The sequence below is a fragment of the Branchiostoma belcheri genome, unplaced genomic scaffold (assembly GCF_001625305.1).
Source record: "Branchiostoma belcheri isolate BF01 breed outbred unplaced genomic scaffold, Haploidv18h27 scaffold4, whole genome shotgun sequence".
NCBI lineage: Eukaryota > Metazoa > Chordata > Leptocardii > Amphioxiformes > Branchiostomatidae > Branchiostoma > Branchiostoma belcheri.
In genome coordinates this window covers 6200187-6225713 of record NW_017804020.1, presented here as the reverse complement: position 1 = coordinate 6225713, position 25527 = coordinate 6200187, and the positions used below count along the sequence as shown (strand labels likewise).

At 42.2% G+C, this 25527-nt stretch overlaps 2 protein-coding genes across 2 annotated transcripts; both read left to right on the top strand.

Moving 5' to 3' along the window:
• Window positions 1–3425: 3425 nt before the first annotated feature.
• LOC109477288 lies at window positions 3426–4413 on the top strand. The gene has a single exon (XM_019778388.1). It carries the CDS (start codon window positions 3436–3438, stop codon window positions 4411–4413), a length of 978 nt encoding a protein of 325 aa, XP_019633947.1. The 5' UTR covers window positions 3426–3435.
• A 10701-nt stretch (window positions 4414–15114) lies between these two features.
• LOC109477291 lies at window positions 15115–16043 on the top strand. Its single transcript, XM_019778393.1, has one exon. The coding sequence runs from the start codon at window positions 15164–15166 to the stop codon at window positions 15773–15775; it is 612 nt and encodes a 203-aa protein (XP_019633952.1). The 5' UTR covers window positions 15115–15163; the 3' UTR covers window positions 15776–16043.
• Window positions 16044–25527: the final 9484 nt, after the last annotated feature.

Here is a 25527-nt window from a genome sequence, read left to right as displayed (position 1 = left end):
TTTGTAAAGAAATGACTATAAAGTGGCTTTTTGTAATGTTACATGATGCTTCTTTAACAACATTTTCCACTCGTAGCGTTGGCGTCGTCTCATATTGCATATAACATCATATAATGAACATATGCAAGAATTCACCATTGTCATCATTTAACATTAAGTGTTAATTTCAGACTTCATCACTCGTTTAATGTTATGAATATTCACTCCCAAACTGCCTTTATGTATTCCGTATTTATTTTCTGGTCCATTGCATATTCATATGAGACAGAAACACTACAGCTGGGTGGTTCGTTTCCTTTATGCATACTTGATGATCATCATAATCCGTACTTAACGACCGTGTTAAGCAGCACGCTACAATCTTAAGTCTCGAGAAGAAATAAAAGAGATAAAGATGATAAACAAGTCGGGTAAAACATTCAGAAAGAGAGCAACTTTTCCGTGTGTTTGAAAAATCCTGCCGACCTCAAACCGCCGTGTATTCCGGGATGACCGCTATCTGGTCATACTAGCTAACTTAACTTTGTGATCATAGTGATGTTTTGTGTGAGGGATTTTATTCATCTGTGTGAGTTTTACGTATCATGCGTGCTTGTGTCAGTTTTTTTTTTATTCTTACAGTAATATCAGGAAATTGATTGGTAAATTCACTACAAATCACTCGGATGAAGGCCTGGCGTCAACCCCGTCTTGTATTAGCCACACAATATAAATGATTTACATCATCACACTTGCAGACTCCAGGAAGAATAGTATGAAACAGTAACGTTAATGGAAATCCTAGTAAAACAACCAAACAGCATTTCCAGAAGCGTTTCAAGAGTCATCGCGTCCTCATTTGAATTCAACACAACTTCGGGCGAGACGATCGACGGTTGTTCAACCCAGATATACCCTTCAAATGATCCAAACCCACTCTGCGTAAATACATCATCCTTCATGAGATAACGCCACGCCTTCTATATCTTTCGCCAGGTTTATTGGTAATATCTTTTAGCTTCAGCAGCCCATTTATATGTGTGATAGCGGCTCTTTATATCAGAAAGTATTTCTAATTTCGGTACCATGTATTAAATAACTGCCTCCGGTGCTAAGCTCCATTTGTGAATTGTGGGAAGGATGGGGCAAATCGCAAAACTCCCTTGAGAAGACAGTGAAGGTATGAAGAATGGAAGAGATAACATCAAACAGAGCCTTGCAGAAATATTGGATTACGTACCAACAGTGCAATAAAGTCGACAAAGCTGCAGACGCAAGCAAACTACATAAAAATGTGGAACACGTCTACTAAATATAACTAGTAGTCTTGTTTGAATTCTCTATAGGCAGATGCCTAATCGTCTCTTTTCATTAATACTACAATGAGATCTGTGATGTGAATAATATAGCTGTGTGAATATATGATACTCCATGTTTTGCTTCATGTGTAAAAATGACTCTAAAAGGCATTTGTCATATCCGGAACAAGGCTCTAGCATCTAGTTTTACTGCTTATTTTGCGAACCACTTTGTAATTTTTTGTGCCGTTGATATGATATGAGTGGGGAGGGGTGAATTGAGGTAGGCTAAGAGAGGGGAGGGGTGAATAGTTGAGGAAGGCTACGAATCGAGGGGGAGAGTATAGGTAGGCTACGAGTGAGGGAGGGAGGAAGAGTTGAGGTAGGAGAAGAGGGGGGAATAGTTGAGGTTGGGTAAGAGGGGGAAGAGTTGAGGTAAGGGTGGGGGAAAGGGGAAGAGTCGCTGCTATTTCACAGCAACTGCACTTGTACAAAATTGTCATGCCGCAATGATCTGTGATACCATAAAGAGAAAGATCTGTGGTAACGTTATAGTTCTGTTGCAATGACTATAGTTGTACTTCTGCTTCAGTTAAAGAATATATTCTCAAAATATTGTCTAACTTCTCCATCTATTCTCTCCAAATACTTCTTATGTTGTCATTGCTCACACAACACTTCAAAACGACCCTAGGTAACTCATTACACCTCAAACGAGTCCAGCGTGCCCCCCTCCCCACACAAACACTAACTCATCGCTAATGTCCCAGAAGGAGATGCCTACTGACTATCTTATGTAACAACTTGTGTGTTGGTTCTCTCAGCTTTCCATCTGGACATAGTAAAGCTTTTACTGTAATGAGGGTCAGGTATCGAACAGTGAAAACAAACATCACTGTGACGTACTATTGACAGACTCGACAATGAAAGATCCAAGGCGACCCATTTAACGGTAAAGTACCATATTACATCCGGGACCTCTACACGGGTCAACGGTCAACGCCATGCTGTTGTTTTCCTAGTTGGTACAGGATTGAAGACAGTTGCGTTTCAAAAGATGCAAATAAACCAACCATAACTTATCAAATTTGAGGCAACATGGAGTGTGAATAATATGTTCGCTACCCAAATCTTTACCTCTATATGATCATGAATGTGTATGTCTAATCTTGTATACCTCCCGTGCTCGTGTTAGGCCACGTTTGGACTACAGATAACATCCTTGCTGTATCAACTAGTTACGGTAAAAGGGAAGTATTTCTCCCACGGTATGGACTGTGTATTGTATTTCACTCCCCTTGACTGACCGTAATAGACAGTGTATCAGGTTGCACTAAAAGCACTTTGAGTGTTGCGGTCCATCAGTGCAGTACGATATTTAGAGAATTCCCGTACCCTCTGTCGACCTTGATTTCATATTCCACCATTAATTCCTTCCTGCAGTGAAATCTAAAACCCCGTCTGTTTTGAGAACCGCGCTCTGGTTGGTGCAGCCCCCATCTCTTTTATTAAGCCGTCTCCGTTTCTCCGGGCCACCTTAAAGAGATGAGGGCAGTAGTGTTACCTTCAAGTTCACCATTCATCCTCGCTACAGCTAATACCTCTGATAGTTATTGATCCGTCTCTGCATCACAGCAGGAGGGTCCGTACATTGCATCCTGTGTGTCTCCTATTTGCCCGGTTTACTCTGAGGCTATGTGTGTCTGCGGCAACCGTCTAGTCAAGAGATTTAGACCGGCATAGCATTGCACTTATCCTTAAGATGATTTTGCTGAGGTGATACACTCTATGTTTTTCACCACTTGTAGGTGAGGAGCGTTCAGCAATTCAGTGAATCCTGCGCTGTGGGTACGCCGTCCTGCCGCCACACAGATGAACTTGGCCATGAGCACCTTGGGAATCCGGATGCAGTGAAGATCAGGACGCGAGGATAACTGCAACGGACATTTCCAATGTGACGAATTGGGTATACACCTCTTTATCACTTGGCGTTGGAGGCTACAGACGTTTACAGGGGCTATAACACTCAATGTTTCTACGCGGATGACATGGAGTCGTCAAGACTTGTCGCGGTACAGCCTAGCAGATATTCAACCCGTCCAAATCATCGAGTAATGTCCTAAACCGTACGACATAAGACACCAGCATCATCCTAGCCATGACTACAACAAGTGTATATGAACTATATACTTATGAAACATATACTGAAGTCACGGAACTGAATTTCACCGTCAACGCAACGGAACCGACGATTGTTGATGCCGCCGATGACGATAGGCCTGTGGAGGGGAAGTCTATCCCCTCCGTGGCTCTCATATGGGTGCTGATCACATCGGGTATCTTCCTTGTTAGTATCCTGGTGAGTCAGACGTGTCAGTACTTAGTCAACCACACCAACCTGCTCGTCCCGTATCGCCAGCGGGACGAGTTTCCGTCGGATGCAGAGTCCTACGACATTCCCGTGGCGAACGGAACCGACCATCACATGCCCGGGATAGCTGTAACCCCCGAGAAGGAGACACCGTTTACCATTGAAGAAATCGTCGAGATGGTCACCTATCAGATACGGGCTAACAACGCGGGTGGGAAGCTGCCGTATTCTCTTGACGACAAGAGAAGACATTTTGCCGTGCACGGGAAGGATAGTGGGTTTTCAGAAACAGAGGACATGGATAGCGTTGTCACTGTTTCAAGCGATGGCACTAGCCAACCCTCGCTCGTCCTGGAGACTCTGCCCATTCCTGACAACGTCATGAATCCGCCGGGTAGTCCTGGCCAGTCTGTCCCGGCATGTCTCTGTAACCACTGCTCAAACCGACACAAAAGACAGAAGCATTGGCAAAAGCTTCAGAGACAAAGGAGGCAGCAATATCTCCGCAAGCAGAGGCTTCAACACCCACACAAATACATCCATAGAACGACGAGGGATCATCAATCGAAAGACATCAATGATAAACATATAGTTGTCTCCATCCCGGCGGAAAACCCATCTACCAGTAAAGACCAGGCTGATACAGCTCCTCTAAAGGATACAAGGGACGCCAGAGTCAACAATAATGAAGTGAAGAGAATAGAAAAAACGTCCAGAAAGTCCGCAGGCTGGGACCTTCCTATCCTACTGGTCAAGGCGCCGTGAACTGTGCCGGCCAGCTGAATAGACAGGCAAAAGCCAAAACGACCTTTCCACACAAGCCTTAAAAACCTCAAGACTAAGTAATCACATAAGGTGCCCATTGGAGAGGAAATACGAGGACAATATCCATTTGTTTTGTGGCGGTCCCAATTTGTGTTCTTTGCCTCTATGCCCAAGGATACGGACATACGGATAAGGGCCTCCTCCATGTTACGTGTTTAAAGCTGTGTCATTCATTATGGAGAGTGGATCCCTGTGTACCGTCTGGACATATCTTTTAACACAATTCAACTGGATGGTTCGTGGAAAGGGACATCCAGTTGCCGAACGAACTACAGTCGGTAAGTACAGTTCCTCCTTTCCTCAGTACCTCAACTTACGTCCCTTAGTCGAACATGGCCCCCGGACACTACCAAACTCCCCCCAAGCATGGTTGGTAGTAGGTCGACTGTGGTTGGCTGATGTTTGGCTACGCCAGTCGTACGTTTCAAATTGTTAAGAACATTCGGGAGTGGACGGGAGGTTCGGCCATGGTTGGGTACTGGTTGGCTGGTGTTCGGGAGTAGGTCAGCAGTGGTCGTGACGTGAATACGAGTGAAGTTTGACTCAGATTTATCTCCAATTTGTTTCGTACAGTTAGGGTGGCATGTTCCAAATCTGGTCAGACTGCTCCCGAACACCAACCAACCTTGGTTGGCTGAGTTTCGAACTTCTGACGACACTTGGACTGGCCTGAAGTATTCTCTAGGTGGCTATCAGGGCGTTAACCCTTCTGAAATTGTCGGGTTTGACTCGCCAGTGATCCCACGTTGACCCCCGGGCAGACTGGCGGACAGGTAATCTTCACTCGCACGCTTGTATGATTAGCGCAAAGCAGTAGCTGGTGATTTGGTGCCCCCTAAAGTAGCTAAAATTGAGAAGGACAGATACCAGGATATTAGTCCACTTGTGGAGTACCATTAGGTAGATAGATAATAACCTATGAGCAAGAATGTATGGAAGAATTCTCCAGAAATTGCTTTCTTCCTGAAGGCGTATAATTGCAACCTATATATTCATTATTCCTTGATATGCCCTACTTACAAATTTTGATTCATTTGGTTATTACCTATTTTGAAATAATTAAGGTTTTCCTGAATGAAAGTGTTAATCCGGAATTATAGCCGGGCCTGTTAGCTACATATATTTCAGCACCGTGGAGAGATACCGCCGTCTCCAAAAGGCGTGGCGGTTCAGCCTTCCATTCAAAATAACTTCAGGCAATTTCCTCAAAATTCAGGCCAATTTCCGCGCCAGCTTTTACTTAACACACGAGTGTACGGCGCTGCTGCTAATAGCGCCAGCCCGGCATGTATCAAGTGGAACGGACAAGGCCAATTAAACAATTTCATGGTTATTGAACGGCTGCTAACGTTGCGATGAAAGGCATGGCGACTCTGTGCAATTAGTGTGTGTAGATCCCATCGAACTGGCTGCCACGGACCAAATTAGATATTGAACCAAGAGGCTCTGAAATTCGGTAAAAAAACGACGCGGGTGAGTTTGGTACTAAATGGTCCACATCGATTCGTCTGGTGCACTCATTTATATAAGCTCCATCCACTTTATACATGTACGTATGGTATGTTAATCTCCTTTTCGTGAAAGTTCATAAGCCGAGTCCAATTCATATACATTCATAGCATCTTATCGTATGCTTCAAAACATCATAAATCCTTATTTCCCCAAGTCCTTTTGGCTATTTGTCTTCTTTTTCAATTAAACCTCTAGAGCGATCCATGTACTATATTTCTGTGTTGTCTGCCTAATCGGTTAATTTCCGTAGTATAGCGTGAGCAGAATACATGTAACCAGAAACCCACCACATAGTGACTATAAGTTGGATTGCTGTGAGTTTTTATTATACATTTGTATCCCCCTCCCGTCGTTTTAGCGTGTATCTACGACTAACAGGCTCGCTGTTGTAATATTAATGATTGGTACTGGGAATGACGATCAAAATGAATTCTTTTATGGTCCCAAACAAACGTTATACATTAATAACCCTAACCCTCCGTGTTTGCGTTGAATAACAATATTGGAAAGCTTAAACCACATATTGACAAAACAACCAGGGATCGTTGAATGGTTGAAAGTCTTTAAAGGAATTTTATAAAATTTCAGGGCGACAATACAAGAATATTATTGAGGAAGAAATCCGTCTAGTATTGACATGTACTGCCATATAGAATTGCACATTTTCGTCATCACTTCATACTTGAAACGATTGAAATAGACTAAAAACAAATTTGACTTTGAAAATCCAGAAATCTTCCACAATTTTTTTTTAACTTGAGACTGACATTTTGCAACAAACCTGACAGGAACCTTTCTTTCTTCTTGCTACAACTCGGAACTATTCTCACCAATAAGAAAGTAATCGCATCTTATGTAACAATTAAGTTACAACGTTTCGATACAAAATTGAATCAGGCATAACCTGATTACATCTCAGAGCGACACTTAAAATGCGATTATATACCGCACAACAGTATCTTTTGATGACTAAAGTTAGAAATCTAATTTATCCAACACGTTACTCATATAAATTGCATATTACATGTAAGTTACGGGTATAGAAAGATGTGCTTTGATATCAATTTCCTATGCTATATTGAAGGAAAATACATTAGACGGTAACCTTTATTCCAGTTTGCCATGTATCCAAGTCCCGGCGAATTCTACACGAACGTAAATGTGCAATCTTGTTAAGTTTGATATAGTCGACTCACGACGTTGACTGTGTTACATAACTGCACGGGAATATGAGATATCTAAAATGAACTACTTTATACAGTTACAGTACTTAGGAAGCATGCACGTGCATCTATTTACACGACTATTTGATACTGTTTTGTATGTAATGTATGCGTCTGCAACTTTTTGGTGTTGGTACTAAATAGGGCAAACCGGGTAACTTCACATCTAGATCGACTTCAATGGGGGTAAACCTGATAAATACCATGACTTGACATCTCTGATTGCTTCTTCACGCCAAGTTCAGGTCAGTAATAGGATTATACTTGGTTTTGGCTCAGACTTGCGGAATGAATAATACATTATCAAATTCATTGCGAGATCTGTTGGAAAGTTAACCCGATGCTAAATTTGTATTCAGCGCACAATACGTGGTTGACGTGGGGGACAGCGATAGTCCGAAAAGCTTGCAACAGATTTGTTTGTTTATCTATAACAATTTACCACGCAGTGGATGGTATGGTGTTCAGGAACAACTTTTCAAACCGAGAAAAACATGAAACACTAAATACATCACGTATTCAGTAAATATTCATACAAGTTCAGAAACAGCAAATGCATAATGTTTACCTTCGCATATGGTCTGCTCTGTTAATTCGTACTCAAATACATTCATATATATGGCCAGACAGGAGTATAAATCCCTCCTACTATAAAATTGCAACATTATGTACAGAGATTATGTAGCCCAACACCAGTTACCATGGTGGGAGACGTCATTGGCCAGGTCAGAGGTCAGTGTTTGGAACGGAAGAAGAGGAAACGTAGCAAAATAATATGTTTTCCTTCGGTAAACATAATCAATTCAAATAAACATAGAAACCAACTTATAAACACACATTTTACTATGAACCCAGCAAAGGGGCTCAGCAGTAAGAAAGAGGGAAGATTCCGAAGAAGAACTATAACAAGCTTATAGGCCCGGTGGATTAACTAATGGTTGCAGAATGTCCCACATACATCACTGCTGTATGTACCAATGCCAAGGCTGACTGCGACTTGAGGTTCATTTTCTAGTGGGCAAGGACAGCTGACCTTCACATAGCCACGAGATTACTTCAATCTACCCGCAGGAGAGAATTGAAGGACAATGAACCTTTAAGGACACAACCTCTTCTGTATCATCTTATCAGTGTTCAAAACTGTGTTTTATAACCGGAAGACATCCGCAACCCCTGGAAAAAAAATATTACGTAAATATTTAATTTAAATAGAATAGAATAGAATAGAATAGAATAGAATAGAATAGAATAGAATAGAATAGAGGACGAATGTCATTTTGTGATAGAATTTACTGTATGGCAAGGAATAAGATGCATTTGGTCTGTATGCATTTGGTCAGAATCTATTTCCCTATTTTATACATATCATAATCGATGTAGAATTTCTTTTATATTGTTTGTCGGGTGGAGGCCAGTTACTAGTCATTGATATTTTTGTAGCATTCAAATAACTTTGTGTCCCTTAGTCTTTACACACCTACCTTGCTTTTTACCTCCATGAAATGTGTCATGGAGGTTATATTTTCAGTTGCGTTTATCTGTCCGTCTGTTGGTCAACAAGATAACTCAAGAACGCCTGGATGGATTGGTTTCATACTTGGTGTGTTGGTAGGGTGTGACAAAAACTGGAAATGATGAGATTTTGGTCCCCCTAGTGGCTTCCCTTGGTACTGCAGCGCAACGTCCGGTTTTGATATCTCGCGATCTGGACATGCTAGGGTCATGAAATTTTGATGGAAGGTAGCTCTCGTGCTTGGGAAGAAGTCATATGAGTTTGGGCCCCCTAGCGGCTTGTTCTGGAACTGCAGGGCACTTTCTGGCGAAATGTTTAAAAGCCAATAAGTCCAGACAGGAACAACATATTTTCATTATTTTTGGTGTGTAGGTAGTTGAGAGAGAGATGTACATAATTAAATGCAAATTATGCAAATGAGGACTTTATTTGCATAATTAATGAGGAAATTCTATAATTACAGTGTTTTACATTATACTACTTACATACATGTAATGTATGTAACCTATGGCAGGCGGACCTTCAACACATACTAATTATGCAAATGATGACCTAATTTGCATAATTAATGCGAAAATTCTATGATTTCGTAAAGGTGAATGATGAGAATGTCTTCATTATTTTTGGTGTGTAGGTAGCTGAGAGAGAGATGTACATAATTAAATGCAAATTATGCAAATGAGGACTTTATTTGCATAATTAATGAGGAAATTCTATAATTACAGTGTTTTACATTATACTACTTACATACATGTAATGTCTGTAACCTATGGCAGGCGGAACTTCAACAGATACTAATTATGCAAATGATGACCTAATTTGCATAATTAATGCGAAAATTCTATGATTTCATAATGGTGAATGATGAGAATGTCATACTTGGGACATCTGTAAGTTAATCAAAAGTTAACATCACGATGCATATATCATGTTAATGCAGAGGTCATTTGCACAATTAAAGAAGAAATTTACATTTACATATCAAGATCATATTTCATGGAGGTATGAGATCTCGGAATTCTAGTTTAATCATTATTTTGACTCATTCATAAAACACTGATATTCGTGTGTTTGATCTTTTTTAAGCGAATATAGTGTATATGCTTTAGTTATCACACATAGGCTATGAGGCCTTATCAAATATTTGCATGCGTTTGCACACAGATATGTTAAATCCAGCTGTGCACGCACGACGCTATTTTTTGAGTGCCATATCTTGATAGCATGGCACTAAGGATATACTTTTCATATTGATATATGGAGACGCTGTAATCTTAACGTTGATACGTTGTACAAACTTTCATCACTGTCTCTAGTTCAACATATGATTGGAGAAATAGTATAGTCTGGCACAGGTCGAAACAATTTAGTAAGGCCACATCCCTGATCAGTGTATTGGCACCACAATCGATACTGTTCCCGCCTAGGTAAGGTGGTCGGCAATATGCTCTGGGGAGGTCCACCTGTCAATCAAATGCAGGGTCCCGCACGTAGCTACCCAACAAACTAATTGCATTAGAAGCCTTGACCAATCGATGAGTTTGTACTTTAGAAGATTAAGAGGTGAAGAAATGTTTCGGATTGGAAGGAAGCCGAAGGCGGTAGGATGAATGTTGCGCTATGGGTGATGAGGAAACGTAGCTATTGGGACGCGATGTAGGTCACCGGCATATTTGTTCCATAACATCTACATCAAGAAAGCTTTTAACCCATCAATCAATTAAGACTGATTTGTGTCTAAAAAAACTTTCCATTGCCATGTTTTCAGTGATTAACACATTATGTCTACATGCTATTCCTTTCATCGCCTAATGGCGACTACCAACTTAAAAGTAGTAGAAAAGGGTCGAGTACGGTGCCGTGGGGAACACCTTTTTGACATATCGTCTAGACCTGCGCATCTAAACAAATTAAGTACAGGCACAGCTTAAGGTACATGTCTGGACATGTATATGTACTTAAATTTGGCCAATCAATATGTGAGTTACATATGAAGTCAACTGTCATTATAGTCTGAGGTAAATTGTTGTCTCTGCTTGAGGGATTGCACGTTTTAAGTTTTCCTGATTTTGAAATACCGAATTGTCAAAATTACCATCTTAGGGATGCAATTTACCTATTTCTAGTGTAATAAAACAATATTTTGTTCAGGTACAGGTACACCAGATCTGTACCTAAACATTTTCAAAGTAAATGTACAGCTACAGGTACAGGGGGAGTAGTCTATGTTCTGCTGCTATCTTGGAGAGTTCACAGTTATAGCAATAAACACCATGCACGCCCAGAGTATATTCTAATTGTAATGTTAATCCATCGTCCTTCTGTTTTCCAAACTTGACCTTTGAAACGTTGGCGCGACATTGACACTGGGGAATATGCAGATGAGCCAGACTGTCGCCAAACCCGCCATATAGGACGGAGTGATACCACATTACGGCCCCACTTACGTCGTTTGGTGTCCCGCAGTCCTCGTTCGTACGTATAACGGTGGATTAATAAACCATTCCCACATCATTTGCACATTTATGTGTCATTACATTTTGCCGGCTGAGTAACAAGTTCGTTCGTTCCATCGTTGAGTGCCAGAAAAATAACAATATGAATGAAAACCAAGCAGATATCAGGAGGGAAAGACTTGCCGAATGGAACAAGAACTGACGCAATTCTTTACCGCAAGTAATACTCAAGCCACCCAATCAACTATTCCCATCATGGCCCCCGTCAACTTTTTAAAAGCTTTTCATAGTGGTTCTTGAATATCGTAATTTAACGATTCTGATAGAACTTGAGTGCGCCGCCATCTTGTCTGTATCTCTGTTTTGATTAAAAGAAGTAGTACCACTGGGGGAACCACATCTTGACAGCAATACAGTTTAATGTGCGATACGTTTGTGCATTGCGTAGACAGGTTTAATCATTTCTAACGTTACTCTAGGGTTTAGTATTGAAATGTGGCAACGAGATTGACCCAGATCTTCTCGCTCGAATAGAATAGTAAATCTGTTGATATCCTGTGTAAAATGCATATCCCGGAACTGGGACACAATTACAAGTCGAACATTTGTCATCTTTTGGCATATCAAAAGAACTGCGGAGAAACCCACGCCAGGGAGTCTACGCCTTTGGCGATAATCGTACCAGATGGCTGTTTGATATTAACGATCTGTCTTTCCAACCACGGGAGTTCCTTTTATCTGTAACTTCAGCAGCTCTGAGCTATAAACAAAAACGTACCATATGCGTCATTTGTTGCCGAAAGTCAAACTGATTTATTAGAAACTACAAGTTTCCCTATTTGTCGATGAAGATTTAATTTTTTTGATTTGATGCAGATTGTGAACGTACCGCCAGAAGTCGCTGCTGCCCTGTTTCACTCTTATTAGAAAGCACGGCAACGGTACCGGTAACCTTCTGTAGCTATATTTGGTCGTATTGACTGTGATGAACTAATTCAGCTTACTCTAATAACAATCTATTGGGGAATTCTGTACTGTAAATGCAACCACTGCAGATGTAATTCATTTTATCGTACCTTATAGATTTGGTTGGCAAACCAAACAAGGAGGAGCTTAATGAAGACTGCGGGAGCAGTAACGTATATATTGCCTTGTTAAACTCACTTTATTACATCGTTTCCACACAGGGTTCCACAGCTGAAATGTTCTTGCTTTCATCTAAATCGGATCACATGGTGCTGAAACTAATTGGAAAGTAACGATTGATGGGTGGTAATTCTCACTGTACGGAATCCTATCTTTTAAGTACAGGCGAGGAATTTAAAAAAAAAACGGAATTTTTACGCATGCTTTTATATGTGTTTATGGAATGGATGTGTGTCTACATGGAGACAAAATCAAGTCTACAATTAGATGCTCTTCATGGGTAATAGCTGTTAGCATTGAAACATAATCAGTTAGCCTAATTCCTTAACGATTTAGAACGAACCCTTTTTATTATGTATTAAAGAAGCCATGTCCGTTCACGAAGCCCTTTTCTCACGGTCTGTCTGTCCCCAAACCGTCGCTAAACATCTAACTCACGCGCCTCGGACATTTCCTCTGCACAATTCTGGTGTGAAACGCATCGTTATGTGACAAATTATCCTTTCAGGCAGAATTTGGGCTAATAGCGACTTTAGGAAATGCTGGACGAGCAAATGAGCAAATAAATTAGTTATTTATCTACTTTCTTACACAGTAATATCCTAATGCTTAATTAAGCGTATCAAGAAAGGTGAATTAACATTCAAAAGATCGTAAATATTTCCCTTCGGTCGTCCTGTATCCTGTATCTTGTGTCTTTCGAGATTCTTGGTTCCTTTTTTAGTCTGTCTCTCAGTTCTTTTGCAAACAAGCAATGCCAGCAGGATGTTCATTTGACGATCCGCCGTCCGTGTTTGCTATGCCTTACTCTGTATGCCCTCCGTATTCTACACACAAATCGGGGAATTTTGCCGTCTTTAAGTGCTATGTCTAGTGCATCGTAATGTTGCCCCGGGCAAGCTTTAGTACACGTACCTGACTGTCTATGTTTATATCCGTTATTTCGCGCACCGTCAGACCAAATTCACAATCCAGCTTTAAAAGGTCGGCTGAAACTGGGTCTCGGCTACCCTCCGGCCGAATGAAGGCAATAACCTTAGCAACAAATAGGTTTCTGTGAAGTCCTTTAAGGAAGCTCGGGGCAGTATAATTGAAAGGTGATGGAGTGCCTGTCTGAGGCAGCTGCCCTTTGTATAGATCGGGGCACTCACTCAGTTTACGCTGATTGGCCGAACACCTTTTGATGAAGACCATGTCGTTTTACCGTCATAAAATGATCTTCAAATCCTTCCGGAGAATGGGACGTTTATTCGAAGCTGTAAACTGCAATTCAGCGGCTGTAGGTTACAGGATTCCGAGGTTTATAGTTAATTGAAAGATTCCTTTCTGGAGCACCTGTCACACAATCAGAACCTTCCCACGACCAACCAACCAAACATGGTTTGACCAAAGACCAAATTCAGGCCACACCTATCTCTCTTTTTAAATCGAATCAAATTTGATTTGAATTTGAGTCGAATTTGACGTCCCAACCACTGCTAACCTACTCCGAGTAGGTCTCCCAACCACCAGCCAATAATGACTAAGCCTCAAGTCCGCACCCGAATGTTTTAAACATTTTGTGAAATATTCGGCTGGCTCAGCCGAACAGTAGCTGACTTGGCCGAACACCAACCAACCACAGCCAACCTACAGACCTACTCCTAACGATGGTTGAGGTAGTATTCGGCAGTATTCGGGAGGCAATATTCAGCTATGTATGACAGGGGCTTAAGAGGACTGCATATTTTTTCCAGTCTGCAGACACAGGTGTGTAGATCCTTACGTCTCTCAGTGTAGGCGGATGATTTCTAACGCTTTAAACATCGATTTACCTACGCGAAACTAATTTTCTGCTCGCGTTCGTTCCGACATGTATAGACTCGCAATTTTACACCTGACTTGACTCGGCATTCCATAAGGCGATATAAAACATTCTGAATACAACTTTCAAGTCCTTAGATTTATTTACAAACCCCGCTGGTCGTATTTCAGACCCAGAGAATCGCACATGTGCGGTTTTGAACGCATTTAAATCCCGGTGGCACTTTATAGCACGTTCTGAAGCACCTGTCATCTCACAAAATGCTTTCTTGACAAATCTTGACGTCTAGAATTTCGATTGAAAATTCCCAGTACGCAAACTGCAGTATAGCCTATTGTAATAAAGGTATCAAGACAGTCATACACAATAACCACTTTTAGATGCCATAGATCCATCGAAAAAGTGTAGCAAGCCCTTGAAACTGCTGCATATGCGAATCTGCGGTATGCATAAAGTTGTCGGCCTTCTAGTCAGGTTATCCTTCAAACAGACGAAGTGGCTATGATTTGATAAGTTTACGAAAAAGATGCGTCATTCTGTTGCAATGAATGATCTGTCAAGTGCCGATACGGATGATTGACCTAGATCCGCCCTGATCTGTCCCAGGCAGCGGGAGCGATTGGTGTGTGTACCGCAGGGTTACTTACTCCGCCCCCTTCACCTGCTCGCCATCGCTCATTCTCCCCTTGTGCGCGTCATTCTCTCCGAAGATGCAATCAACCCCCTCTCGATCCGCCCTCCTCTATCGGACCGGGGGTACCCGTAATCTTTATTCCCGCCGTACCGCGCTGTATTCTAAACGTTACTTACGACCCATTAGAGATATCTACCACTGCAAAAACCTTTCTATATGTATGAAGTGTAATGTTACAAAAGGCGTGTAATGCGCATGCATTTGTGATGGTTTCGTGTATAGGTGCTCCTTCTATTTGCAGTTTAGTGGTCTTCCATTGTGAGCGTTTTTTTATTTCAGTTCTGAGTGTAAGATTGCCGTTCTGATGGGATTTCTGCGTTGTGGATTACAGGGGCGGTGAACATGACAACTGCAGGCCCGGGGAACATCACTACGGAGCCTACGGCGGAAGACGTGTGGGTTCCGGAGGAAGGCTGGCCGCCGACCGCTCTGGTGATGTGCGGTATATTCATAGGCGTCTTTATCCTGAGCACGGCCGTGAGCAAAAGCTGTCAATACGTTGTCAACCACACCAACCTCATTATTCCCAACCCGATAGAGAGCCCGGTCTCACCTCGGAGAGACGCCTCGGGGGACACGAGAGAATTCCTCGGGGACGTGAGACGGGATCCCGCGTCACGCATCCCGACCGGTAAGCCGGTACTTGTCGGCACCACGCCACACTATGACGTGATGGACGTACTGAGTATGCTGTACTCCATGGACGCCAACAGACACCACACAACCGTCCCCGGGAAAAATCTTCAACAAAACACCAAAGCCCCGGAACACGGGAGCAGGACCAAATACATCAACAGAGACAGAACAGATGGGCAGGGTGATAGTGGATTATCAGAAGGGGACGTTTTGGATGCCCAGGAAATGAAGGACTCGTGCAGTAGTACCGTACATATGCAGGAGCTTCCGCGATGTCCAGAAGTAGTAGTGCACTCACCCAGGGACAGTAATGTCTGACTAGGCAGGGTTAACAGGGTAAGGTAACATATATATCACCTCCATAGTTCAAGTTGTAGATTCTTTCGCTGTTCGTTTGTTTTCAATCAAAGTGGCATCCACATCTTAGTCTCTGCTTTTGAATTTTATTTTCTTCTTCGAACACATTTTTTTCTTTGTAAAATCATAAGATGACTTTCCTGCGGGAATTCAATTCCACCACCTCGTTCAGTAGTCGTACTGCATGCAGTTGTCATGAGATAATTGGAATTTCAACACCTCAGAATTGCGGTTTCCACTGCGTATTCATGTACATCAGGTCTGAGGAAACAGAGGAATACAAAACAAGCCAGGTAGAGGGAGGGGCACAATACCTGTAGTGCTGCCAGGAATTCTGATATATGTTAAGTACATAGACAGGGTTAGCGTGTGCCCAGTAGCCAAGTTTAGTCTAAGTATTCGTGTTTGACATAGTCAGAGATCGCTAAAAACCCCGGAGGGGGCATGTTTTGTTCTTGCGTACCGAAGGGTAAAAACCTAATTTGCAAATCGGCTTCAACACCCGCCCGTCGCCGCCTGGTATTCTACACACGTCGTTTAATTGTAGATGACAGCGTTGTAACTTTGATTACTGAACAAAATACCCCTAGTTTTAATTGGTAGTTGGCTGCCAAACGGATACAGTAGGTACCAGCCGAACGTGACCGAAGTACACAGTGACACGGTAACAGACATCGTTGTGTCATTTGGTCACATCGTATCCCGTTTGTTATTTCCCAAACAGTGCAAAATGGCTTAGGGCGTTTATGACGACGCACGAGCCTCTCTATCTCCAAAGCAATTAACCGGTAGTAACACTTGACTATGAAGCTAGTATTGAAAGTATTGGTGAGTGCACCGTGCTTAGACTTTGATACTAGGTTTAGAAGCAAGCAGTGATGTATGCATGCTCGACTTAAATTTGCTGACATCAGCAGAAACGACTCTGGAGACACTGCCACGCTCCGTAGAGCACTTGGGAATTCGTACTCGCCTCGAAGACGGCGATGCATCTTATAAGATACCTTCCAGGGACCTTTCATCCTGCTTTAAGAAGTACCGACGTGACTGCTTCGTTGTGTATATAAATAATAGAAGACGCACCATTCCATTCTTAGACGTTCTGGTGCGACCAATGGATCTAGGATCGCCCGTAACAAGATGCAAGTACGCGTTTGCTATGTCATAGGACTATATTTTTCTCTCCGAAGTCTACAAATTCTTATATATCTATATAAACATAGCAGATGTATGTACAACGTACGTGTCCAGTATGTCTTACATGAGGGCTATCTAGCAAGAATGTTCCTGAGTATAATTATGCAACAAGACGTCCTGATCACCATGCTTCTGACGACTTTGTCATTTTTTGTTCAAAATATTTTCTGGTGCCTCTTAGAAATATTAGGGTATTATTTCAGGGCTTTCATTGACTGAATCCAAGTAGACAACGAAGAGAGTCTATTGGTGATGTTTTATCTCGATGCCGCTGAAGCACATAGCCGAGGTTAATCTCCAAGCAGCAGATCTTTTGGTGGGTGTAAGACAGTATCAAATTGGTCAGTCTGTATCCATTCCCCACCAAAAGATCTGCTTGAAGATTAGGTGGAGGTAGGAGTATAGTAGGTCAGCAGTGTTGGGGGATCTGGTCCGACTGCTCCCAAACTTCAGCCAACCTATATGAATGGTTTATTCATTGTGCGAATACAAACTCATCGCAGCTTATTAGCTGAATTGCGAGTTCATGTACATATACAAATTTCACAAGTTGACATAAACAATCGCTCTAAAAGTTTACAAGCTGCGAACAGGTGACAATACATATTTAAAAGTTGACTTACATATTTAAAAGACGCAATGCATATATAAAAAGGTACAATTACATATTTAAAAGATATACATTAATTATCAAAGATACCAATTAATAATCTAAATGCCAAAATTATCTAAACTAAACCTTGGTTGGTTTGCAGTTGGGGGAAGGTTCTGAATGTGTGACAGTGGCTTTAGGAAACTCTGTAACTAAAACTACATATAACCCCATTTATATCAATAACATAATCCTTACTCCGACCATATCACTATCAACTCATCGTCCATCATGACCAATCATGCTTGATGTGATTAAAAGAGCAGTAAACACGGAGCCTGTGGACAGATGGTGTAATCTACACGTCACGCATACAGACCGATCGTGCGAGGTCACTTTACTGATGACTTTTGGCGATCACAAAGTTGGTGACCTATTGGGAAAGGAATAAAAGGTAGATCCAAAATCACTTGGAGAAGAACTTTGACAGATGACCCGGCGTCCATGAGATTATCCTGGCGATCAGTGAAGAAGGTCGCCAAGGACAGACCCAGATGGAAGGATAAAGTCATGGCTTTATGTCTCGCTAGGAACGAAGAGGATATGTAAGTTCTTTTTAATAAACCCATCCAAGCTTCGTCTTTGGAACGCTACATTTTAGTTGTTTCTTTGCTAAGGAATTTGTTGAAAATTACTTAATTACTTCAGCGCTATATATAGGGATTTGGGTAGCACAGTATTAAAGTTGAGATGAAGTTTTGCGAACGCTACTATCTGACATGGATTCTGTCCACGTTTTTTTCCATGAATTGGTTTTTATGTGGTTTCACTTACAGACGAGGACTCAGATGAGCTGTCCGATCCACTTAGTTAGACAAGACAGAGCGCGCGGTGTGGAGGGCAGCGGGGTCGGCTAAATATCAGACGAGCTGACCTGAATCTTTATTTAGTTAAGCCCCAGTCAAACATTCAGAATCTTACCCCGAACACCAGCCGACCAAGGTTGGCTGAAGTTTGAAGTCTGACCACCTTTCGGCCACACCTAACTCGAATCGAATTTTAGTTAAATTTGAGGCAATTATGACCCCCAACCACACTCCGACCACTTCGCACCAGTGCTGAGGTCACATTTCTAAGCCGGAGCCCGGCCGGGCTGTTTGCATAAACGAAAAATGAAAAAAAAAATCATAACAAGAATATATACAGATATTGCTCATGATGAATTTTTCAACTTTTTTGTGTTCAATTGTCTTCTGTACCATAGTTTTCGTTCCTGCTAACTGCCCGGCCGGGCCCCGGTTTGGAAATGTGACCTCAGCGTAAGCAATGGCCGAACCTCTCGTCCTCATCCGAATGTTTGAAACATTTTAAAGCACTCGACTGACGCTAGCGAGCGGTGATGGTTACCATTGGCCGCACGACTCAAGGTCAGCTGTAGCCGAGCGGACAGAGAAAGGGGTGTCAAAGGTCCGATTGGAACCAAATTGGGGTGCTGAAATGGCCGACTGTAGCAGCCGCTGGCGACTTATCGCCAATACTAACAGCCGTCTTCACCAAGGAAGTTCAGTCCTTACACATTCCGCCTGCGCCCGTGAAGCCCCATCTCCCGTATATCATGACACTTCCCCGACAGTTCGCAGTTTTTGTGCGCGATCACGTCTAATCCCCGCCGCTGGTGGAGGCGATACGGCTTCAACACCGCTTTACCGGCGCGGAAATGGACGGCGGGCTCCCAAAACCACTTCCAGGAAATCCGACAATTGCAGTTTAGGTAGGGCAAGATGACAGCTGCGGTGCTTCCAATACATTCAAGAAAATCGGGAGATAGAGATTCTTATTTTACTCACCGCCAGGCCACAGAGCGGAAAGAATGGGTCTGTGCTTATTGGAGTGGGCTAAAGCATCAGTACTTCAATTCCAAAGTCATTTACGTAAACAGTAAAGGAGTCCTAGAGGGGAAAACCCCGCCTACCCCTAGTCGCTATGCATTTTCTAAGGAAGAGAAATCTGATATAATTATGTATAGGAAATATGAACAGATGAATGACACAGTAGGGTTTTTATTTTATCATGTGCTGATGTAAACAATGGCCTGGGTTGTAACATTCCTGGATATGCATTATTAGTGCCATCATGCTCCCAATGTAGAAGCTGTAGGTTACTCTGTATGCCGTGTTGTCTATCTTGCTACAGGAAAAGGCCATTTGTAACGGGCATGGAGAGAGAGACCTTTGAAACACCATTAGCCAAACATGCTGTCTGCTGTAGACAAAGCTGGGGGTGGTGTAAGGGCATCCCTTGGAGGATAAGATGACTGTCGTGCGTCAAAAGATACATTCTCAACCTGACATTGAAGCCCCGAGTCTTCAGCAGACAAGTCAGCAACATGACGACAGGAGGATCAGGTGTTAAAGCTTGGGGGGATTATGAAGGGCTTTGTGGGACGTATTTTGGAATGCTGACGACATTCCCAAAAACTCAGAGCCGTCAGAGCCTCTAAAATGTTTTTCAAGTTTTATCAGCATCTGTTGATAGCCGGATGAGATGAGGATTTGGGAAAAGGACGGTCGACAGAGTTCATCATCCAGAATATCATTTCTTGTTTTCCATTCCTGATATTATTATGCATTGGTTGCATTTAACAGCTCAGCGCTAATGAAGTACATCGTGTAGATATCATTACTTATTTATCCTCTTTTCCTTTTGTGAGGTTTTTGAAAAAAAAGTCACTTGTATAAAATTAAAACTACAGAGCTGTTGTGTGCTTTTGGAAGTAAATGTAAACAAGAGAGACATCCGACGGATAATAGCCATAAAAGTAAAGCTGTAGTAAAATCTGTTTCGCTTGATTACATTTGCATCTAGCTAATAATGCAGAAGGAGTCCATTGAGACTGACTCGATGACTTAATGACGATGAATGCGTGCAATTAGAAAGCTTGTTCTTCCTGCAAGGCGTATCATAGTCTGTGTACCGCCGTCTGGCCGGGTTTACAGGCTGCATTATTGATCAGTAGTCATCACAGGAGCGTTCTGTTCCATCGACCCGTGTGATGTGGAGTGTGGAAATGTGGAGACTTTCCGACGAAACAACCGGACCAGAATGAAACATTTTAGCTTGCTGCGGTAAAGATCTTCTAGCTACAGACGAAAATGGTATCAAGAAAACCGTGCCTGGATCGATTAAGTGCTTCAAGAATGAATGTTTAACCATAACGTTGACACAATTATACGGTATGGCTCACTCTTTGAGTCAGATTTGACTGCCAACGTTAACCACGCCCCTATGCCCTGACCTACTCCCAAGCAGTATCCGACCTCGCTAAATACCAGCCACCCACAGGCGACCTTTCTACGTATACAGACCTCTCCTAACTATGTTAATAATGTTCAATATTGCAATCTGTTTTGTATTCAATATTGCAATCTGTATTTATATTGTAGTGTTTGGGAGGACAGCTTGTAAAGGTGTCAATGCACCTGTTTTGTCCCCCCTTCCACTTGTATAGTTGTACTTGTGATAAATTTAAATAAACAATCAACAATAAACAACTATGGGGAGTTCGGCAGTGTTCGGAAGGCCATATTCGGCTATATGTGTGACAGCGGCTTCAAACAGACATAGCGTTCAGAGACAGTAGTAAATGCGCGCGACTTCACCTTTCCTTCAGCACCAAGGACAGATGCCATCACAACACTCTGTATAAATACATTTCACATTCACCTGCTGTGTTTTAAGTTTTTACCACTCAACGGGTTTGGCAGTCACGGTTCGGGAGGTCATATTCGGCTATATGTGTGACAGCGGCTTCAAACAGACATAGCGTTTAGCGAAAATAGTAAATGCGCGCGACTTCACCCTCCCTTCAGCACCAAGGACAGATGCCAGCACAACACTCTGTATAAATACATTTCACATTCACCTGGTGTCTCCCAGGTTTCCACCAATCAGCCTGACGTGCATAACGGCCGCTACATGGAGCACCACGGCGGTCGGTTGCTAGGCTAAAAGTCGCATTACTAGGGAGGTATCGGGTTACAGAACATGTTCGAACGTGGCCGCGCGGGAGTCCCAGGCCGGCCCGGGGGCAACGGGTAAAATTTGAAAATAAACAAAAGTAATTGGAGAGTAAATACTCGTCAAAATAAAATGTAATAAGTGATTTTGTTTACCTCAAATGTTATTCTTGCACTGCCTTTGCTCCACTTTGTGTACATTTGCTTCCAAATGAGATCAATTTCGGATTTCAAAAAGGGTTCACGAGAACCAAACAACTGATTTTAAGAGGCCCCGAAAATTAAAAATAAGGTTAGATTTTTGGATTTTTAGAAATATTACAGTAAATTTAAACTTTCTGTCTTAGGATTTTTTTATTTTTTAACTAAAACTCGACTTACAGTCAAAAGAAGAGCTAAAAACGCAGTGTTTTAACTTTAAATACCGATAATTCATAATCGCGGCCATATATAAAAAATCCCTAAGACAGAAATCTGCGGAAATCGCTCCTCTTCCAAACAAGACCTCAATGAGGTAATTTGAGCGATTTTTGGGAGTGGTTAAAATACCATGTTTGCACGCATGCTGTGCCACTTGGATATGGGGACCTGGATTTTATAACAGCGTCAACAAGAATTCTGACCTACAAGGTCACCTACGATGACGGCAGTAGCTTCGTTACATGTTACATATCCACAATAAAATCACGGCATAGATGTAATGTTTTGAAAACGGTTCATATTTGTGGAAAGGTGGATTTTTCCTGTTCCGTGGTTCCCAAGTAAAAAAGGGCATGAAGTAGCCGGTTGTAGCGGCTTTACTGTAATGACCGCGGGTAACCCCAGATCGAACGCCCGCTCTATTCGAATGACGTCATATCGAACAAGATTCGCGGGTTCGGGGGATTCGATCTCCATAGTAGCGGAGTGGGACTTTTGGGCCCAAATCTGACCATCGTGCACCCCTACTTAACGGTCTTTTCTTCTCGGCGCCAATTTTATGAAGAGGTTTATGGATTACTTACAGGTCAGATGGGGACGAAACGCACGCAGGATGTCAACTGGATGTTCTGCCATCGCTGCTCCATAGATCAACGTTCCTATATATTGTACTGATCGGTAGAACTAACACTACCACATAATCAGTGCATTTTGAGGGGCATTATTATTTGTTATATTATTCAATTCATGCAACATTTTTACACCAAAAATTGAAAATATGATCGAAACAAATATTCATGTGATTGTAATTTACTTCCACTTTTCAACATACTTGTGCAATCATGCAACACTCAGTTTGTGGCACCACTACAGAATACCAGAATCCATATGTTTCCTGCTTTTTAACTCACTCGTGAGGCGTCATACGAGTATTTAGGCACCTCCGATCCACTTCCTGATGAACGACACTGATTTGCAATTCCAGTGTTGACTCAGCTTACTTTGAAAAGAAATGGCCAGAAAATCACTTTTTGTATCGTCCTGATGTTACATAATACGGCTTTAACAAGCCATTATGAACACTGAATACTGTTTGCACCGCCTTCGTTAAGACCCTTTCATGCCGACTAGGGTTTTCCAGGTAGGCACGTCTTATAAATCATCTCATATTTCCTCTTGTTAGTCCCTCACAAAATCAATAACTCTATATCACAAGGTGATTCCAATATGTCAAGGGTATCAACGTCCCTGACCCGACCAGGTCTAAATTCGTAAGGTGGGGTAAGTCATTGATTTTTTTTTTCTACTTGAGATCGATCGCAAACTGGTCTGAGCATCGCTTTCCAGGGCTCCAAGGAGTCTTGTCATTCCTCGGGAGTCTTGTGCTGATGTTTGGTACGTGCGGCCATGTTTGTAAGGCCATGTTGATTTGATGATACGGATGACATCCACGCGCTTGAATTTTCGGCCGTTTCCAAAAATAAAAAGGGAAATCGTAGATTTCAAACCTCCGGGTTTTTTTTTCTATTGGTTTAGGTTATTTGTTTGTGTGTAGTATGAAAGTTATGTGCGTAATATGTTTGTATGCCGGTTTGATGGCTACTGACGGTTGGTTCGGTATGGACTGTTGATTAACGTGTCTCAGTCTGACAGCCTGCACCGTCACCCGCGCCATTACCCCCGCCGTCATCCCGCGCCGTCATTGCTGCGCCGTCACCCAAAATTTTTATCGGAACCAGACACCCCTCTGTTTGACCCCTTTTGAATGCTAAGACCCAAAACTGCAACCTCCCCATTCCTTAACAACATGGTAAATTCCATTTTCAGCATAACGGGGGTGTCCGGAGCACTTAAAAACCTTTTATTTCGACGCCCATAAACACATATGCAATTAAACAAAAACGTTCTGCATCATCTGCAGTCCAATAGCAATACATATACCGAACAACAGACCAATCCGTCCAGCCGATCGCGAGAAACAGCTGCTGACAGAAATGTTTCGAACAATAGTAAAACCTCCTCGCGGAAGGATATCTCCTTCCCCGGAGGTAAAAAGGTTTTAACCATACTGTAAATCGTACATAACAGTTGCAAAATGAGCAAATATATATATACCGTAACTTGCAAACAATATATTGGAAAACGATACCAATGTCGTAGAATACTAAAATCAAACGAAAAAGACGAAAATCTAATTAAATAAAAGTGGGCATCAAAGGAAAGACAAAGAAGAAGGGTTGATGTGCAGACGTTTTACATGTATAACGAATATAGTTAAAGGTATGCCCGGGGAGCCAGGTCGGTTGTGACCTGGCTCCAGACCTCCTTCTAACCATGGTTGGGGGAGCTCGCCAGTGTTCAGTAATCAGGAGCATATTCGGCAGCCCCATGACCCGAGGTAACCCTTCGCGAGCGGCTTTCATAACTGTACCATCGTCTGACCTTTCCTCTGCAGAAACCGAGCCTGATGAAACCGATCTGTCTAGAGCAATATCAAGCTGACGCCCGGAGTGAATCATATAAATCATTATCAGAAATGACAGATTGTTCTTTAAATGTCAGAGGAACCTTTGGAAATTCATGAGGATAAAATGATTTTTGGGTCAGCCGCGTGTACTGCAGTACGCCGTGTTTCGTTGCGAGCTCGAGTTTGGGGTCGACAGACCTGTTACTTCATCATCATCTGCTAGAGGGCGCTCTGGCGCTCTAGTGTTATTTGCCAGAATACAGTACATTTGAAGTGGAACGAGAAACGATAACATGATCTTGTACTTTACATAGCAGAACATCTGAGGAAGACTTGTTGACCTTATTGCAGTCATACGCCCAAGCAGAGGTTTAGGGTTTAGGCCTTCAGCACATTTATATGTGTTATAGCAGTTTTTATCGGACTTCCTTGTTGTGTGTTTTTATAAGACAAATCCAAGACAAAACAAAAAGAATACAAAGGCTAGAAATATTTGATGTATATATTAATGTAGGTATGACGTTTTAGAATATTCTTGTCATTGTTGGGTTTGATTTCTTTTCTTGTCTCTAATGCCCGACCATTTGCGAAATATATGAGTTGGGGGACGTTAATTACGTCGATGAAGGTCGACATCCCGGTAATAAGATACGCCAAAAAGCAGTTAGCTAGCAAGCAACTGGATTTTTTTTTTGGAAACGGTCAGACGTTAGCTAGCATCCACTAGCTTTTGTCAGTAACCGTTTCCAAAATCATATCCAGTTGATTGCCAGTAATTAACTGCTTTTTGTGGCGTAACGTTATAATAGAAATGTAGTTTTTTTGTCGGCTGGAAAGTTGCAGAAAACTAGGAAAGATTTTGGTGAATACATGAAACCAAAACAAGGAGGAAGTCTTCTACCTCCTTGGCCTTGCTTCAAATATCTCATCTCTTTCATAGAGCGTATGGTAATGATGGTGATGTTTCAGTACCTGTGTTAGCTGCTAAACGGCGCTTTTGTACTGCAAAATTCAACCCATA

Bases quoted from the DNA above. Each gene is read 5' to 3' on its own strand.
- LOC109477288 (XM_019778388.1), top strand. From the start codon at position 3,436: ATGACTACAACAAGTGTATATGAACTATATACTTATGAAACATATACT.
- LOC109477291 (XM_019778393.1), top strand. From the start codon at position 15,164: ATGACAACTGCAGGCCCGGGGAACATCACTACGGAGCCTACGGCGGAA.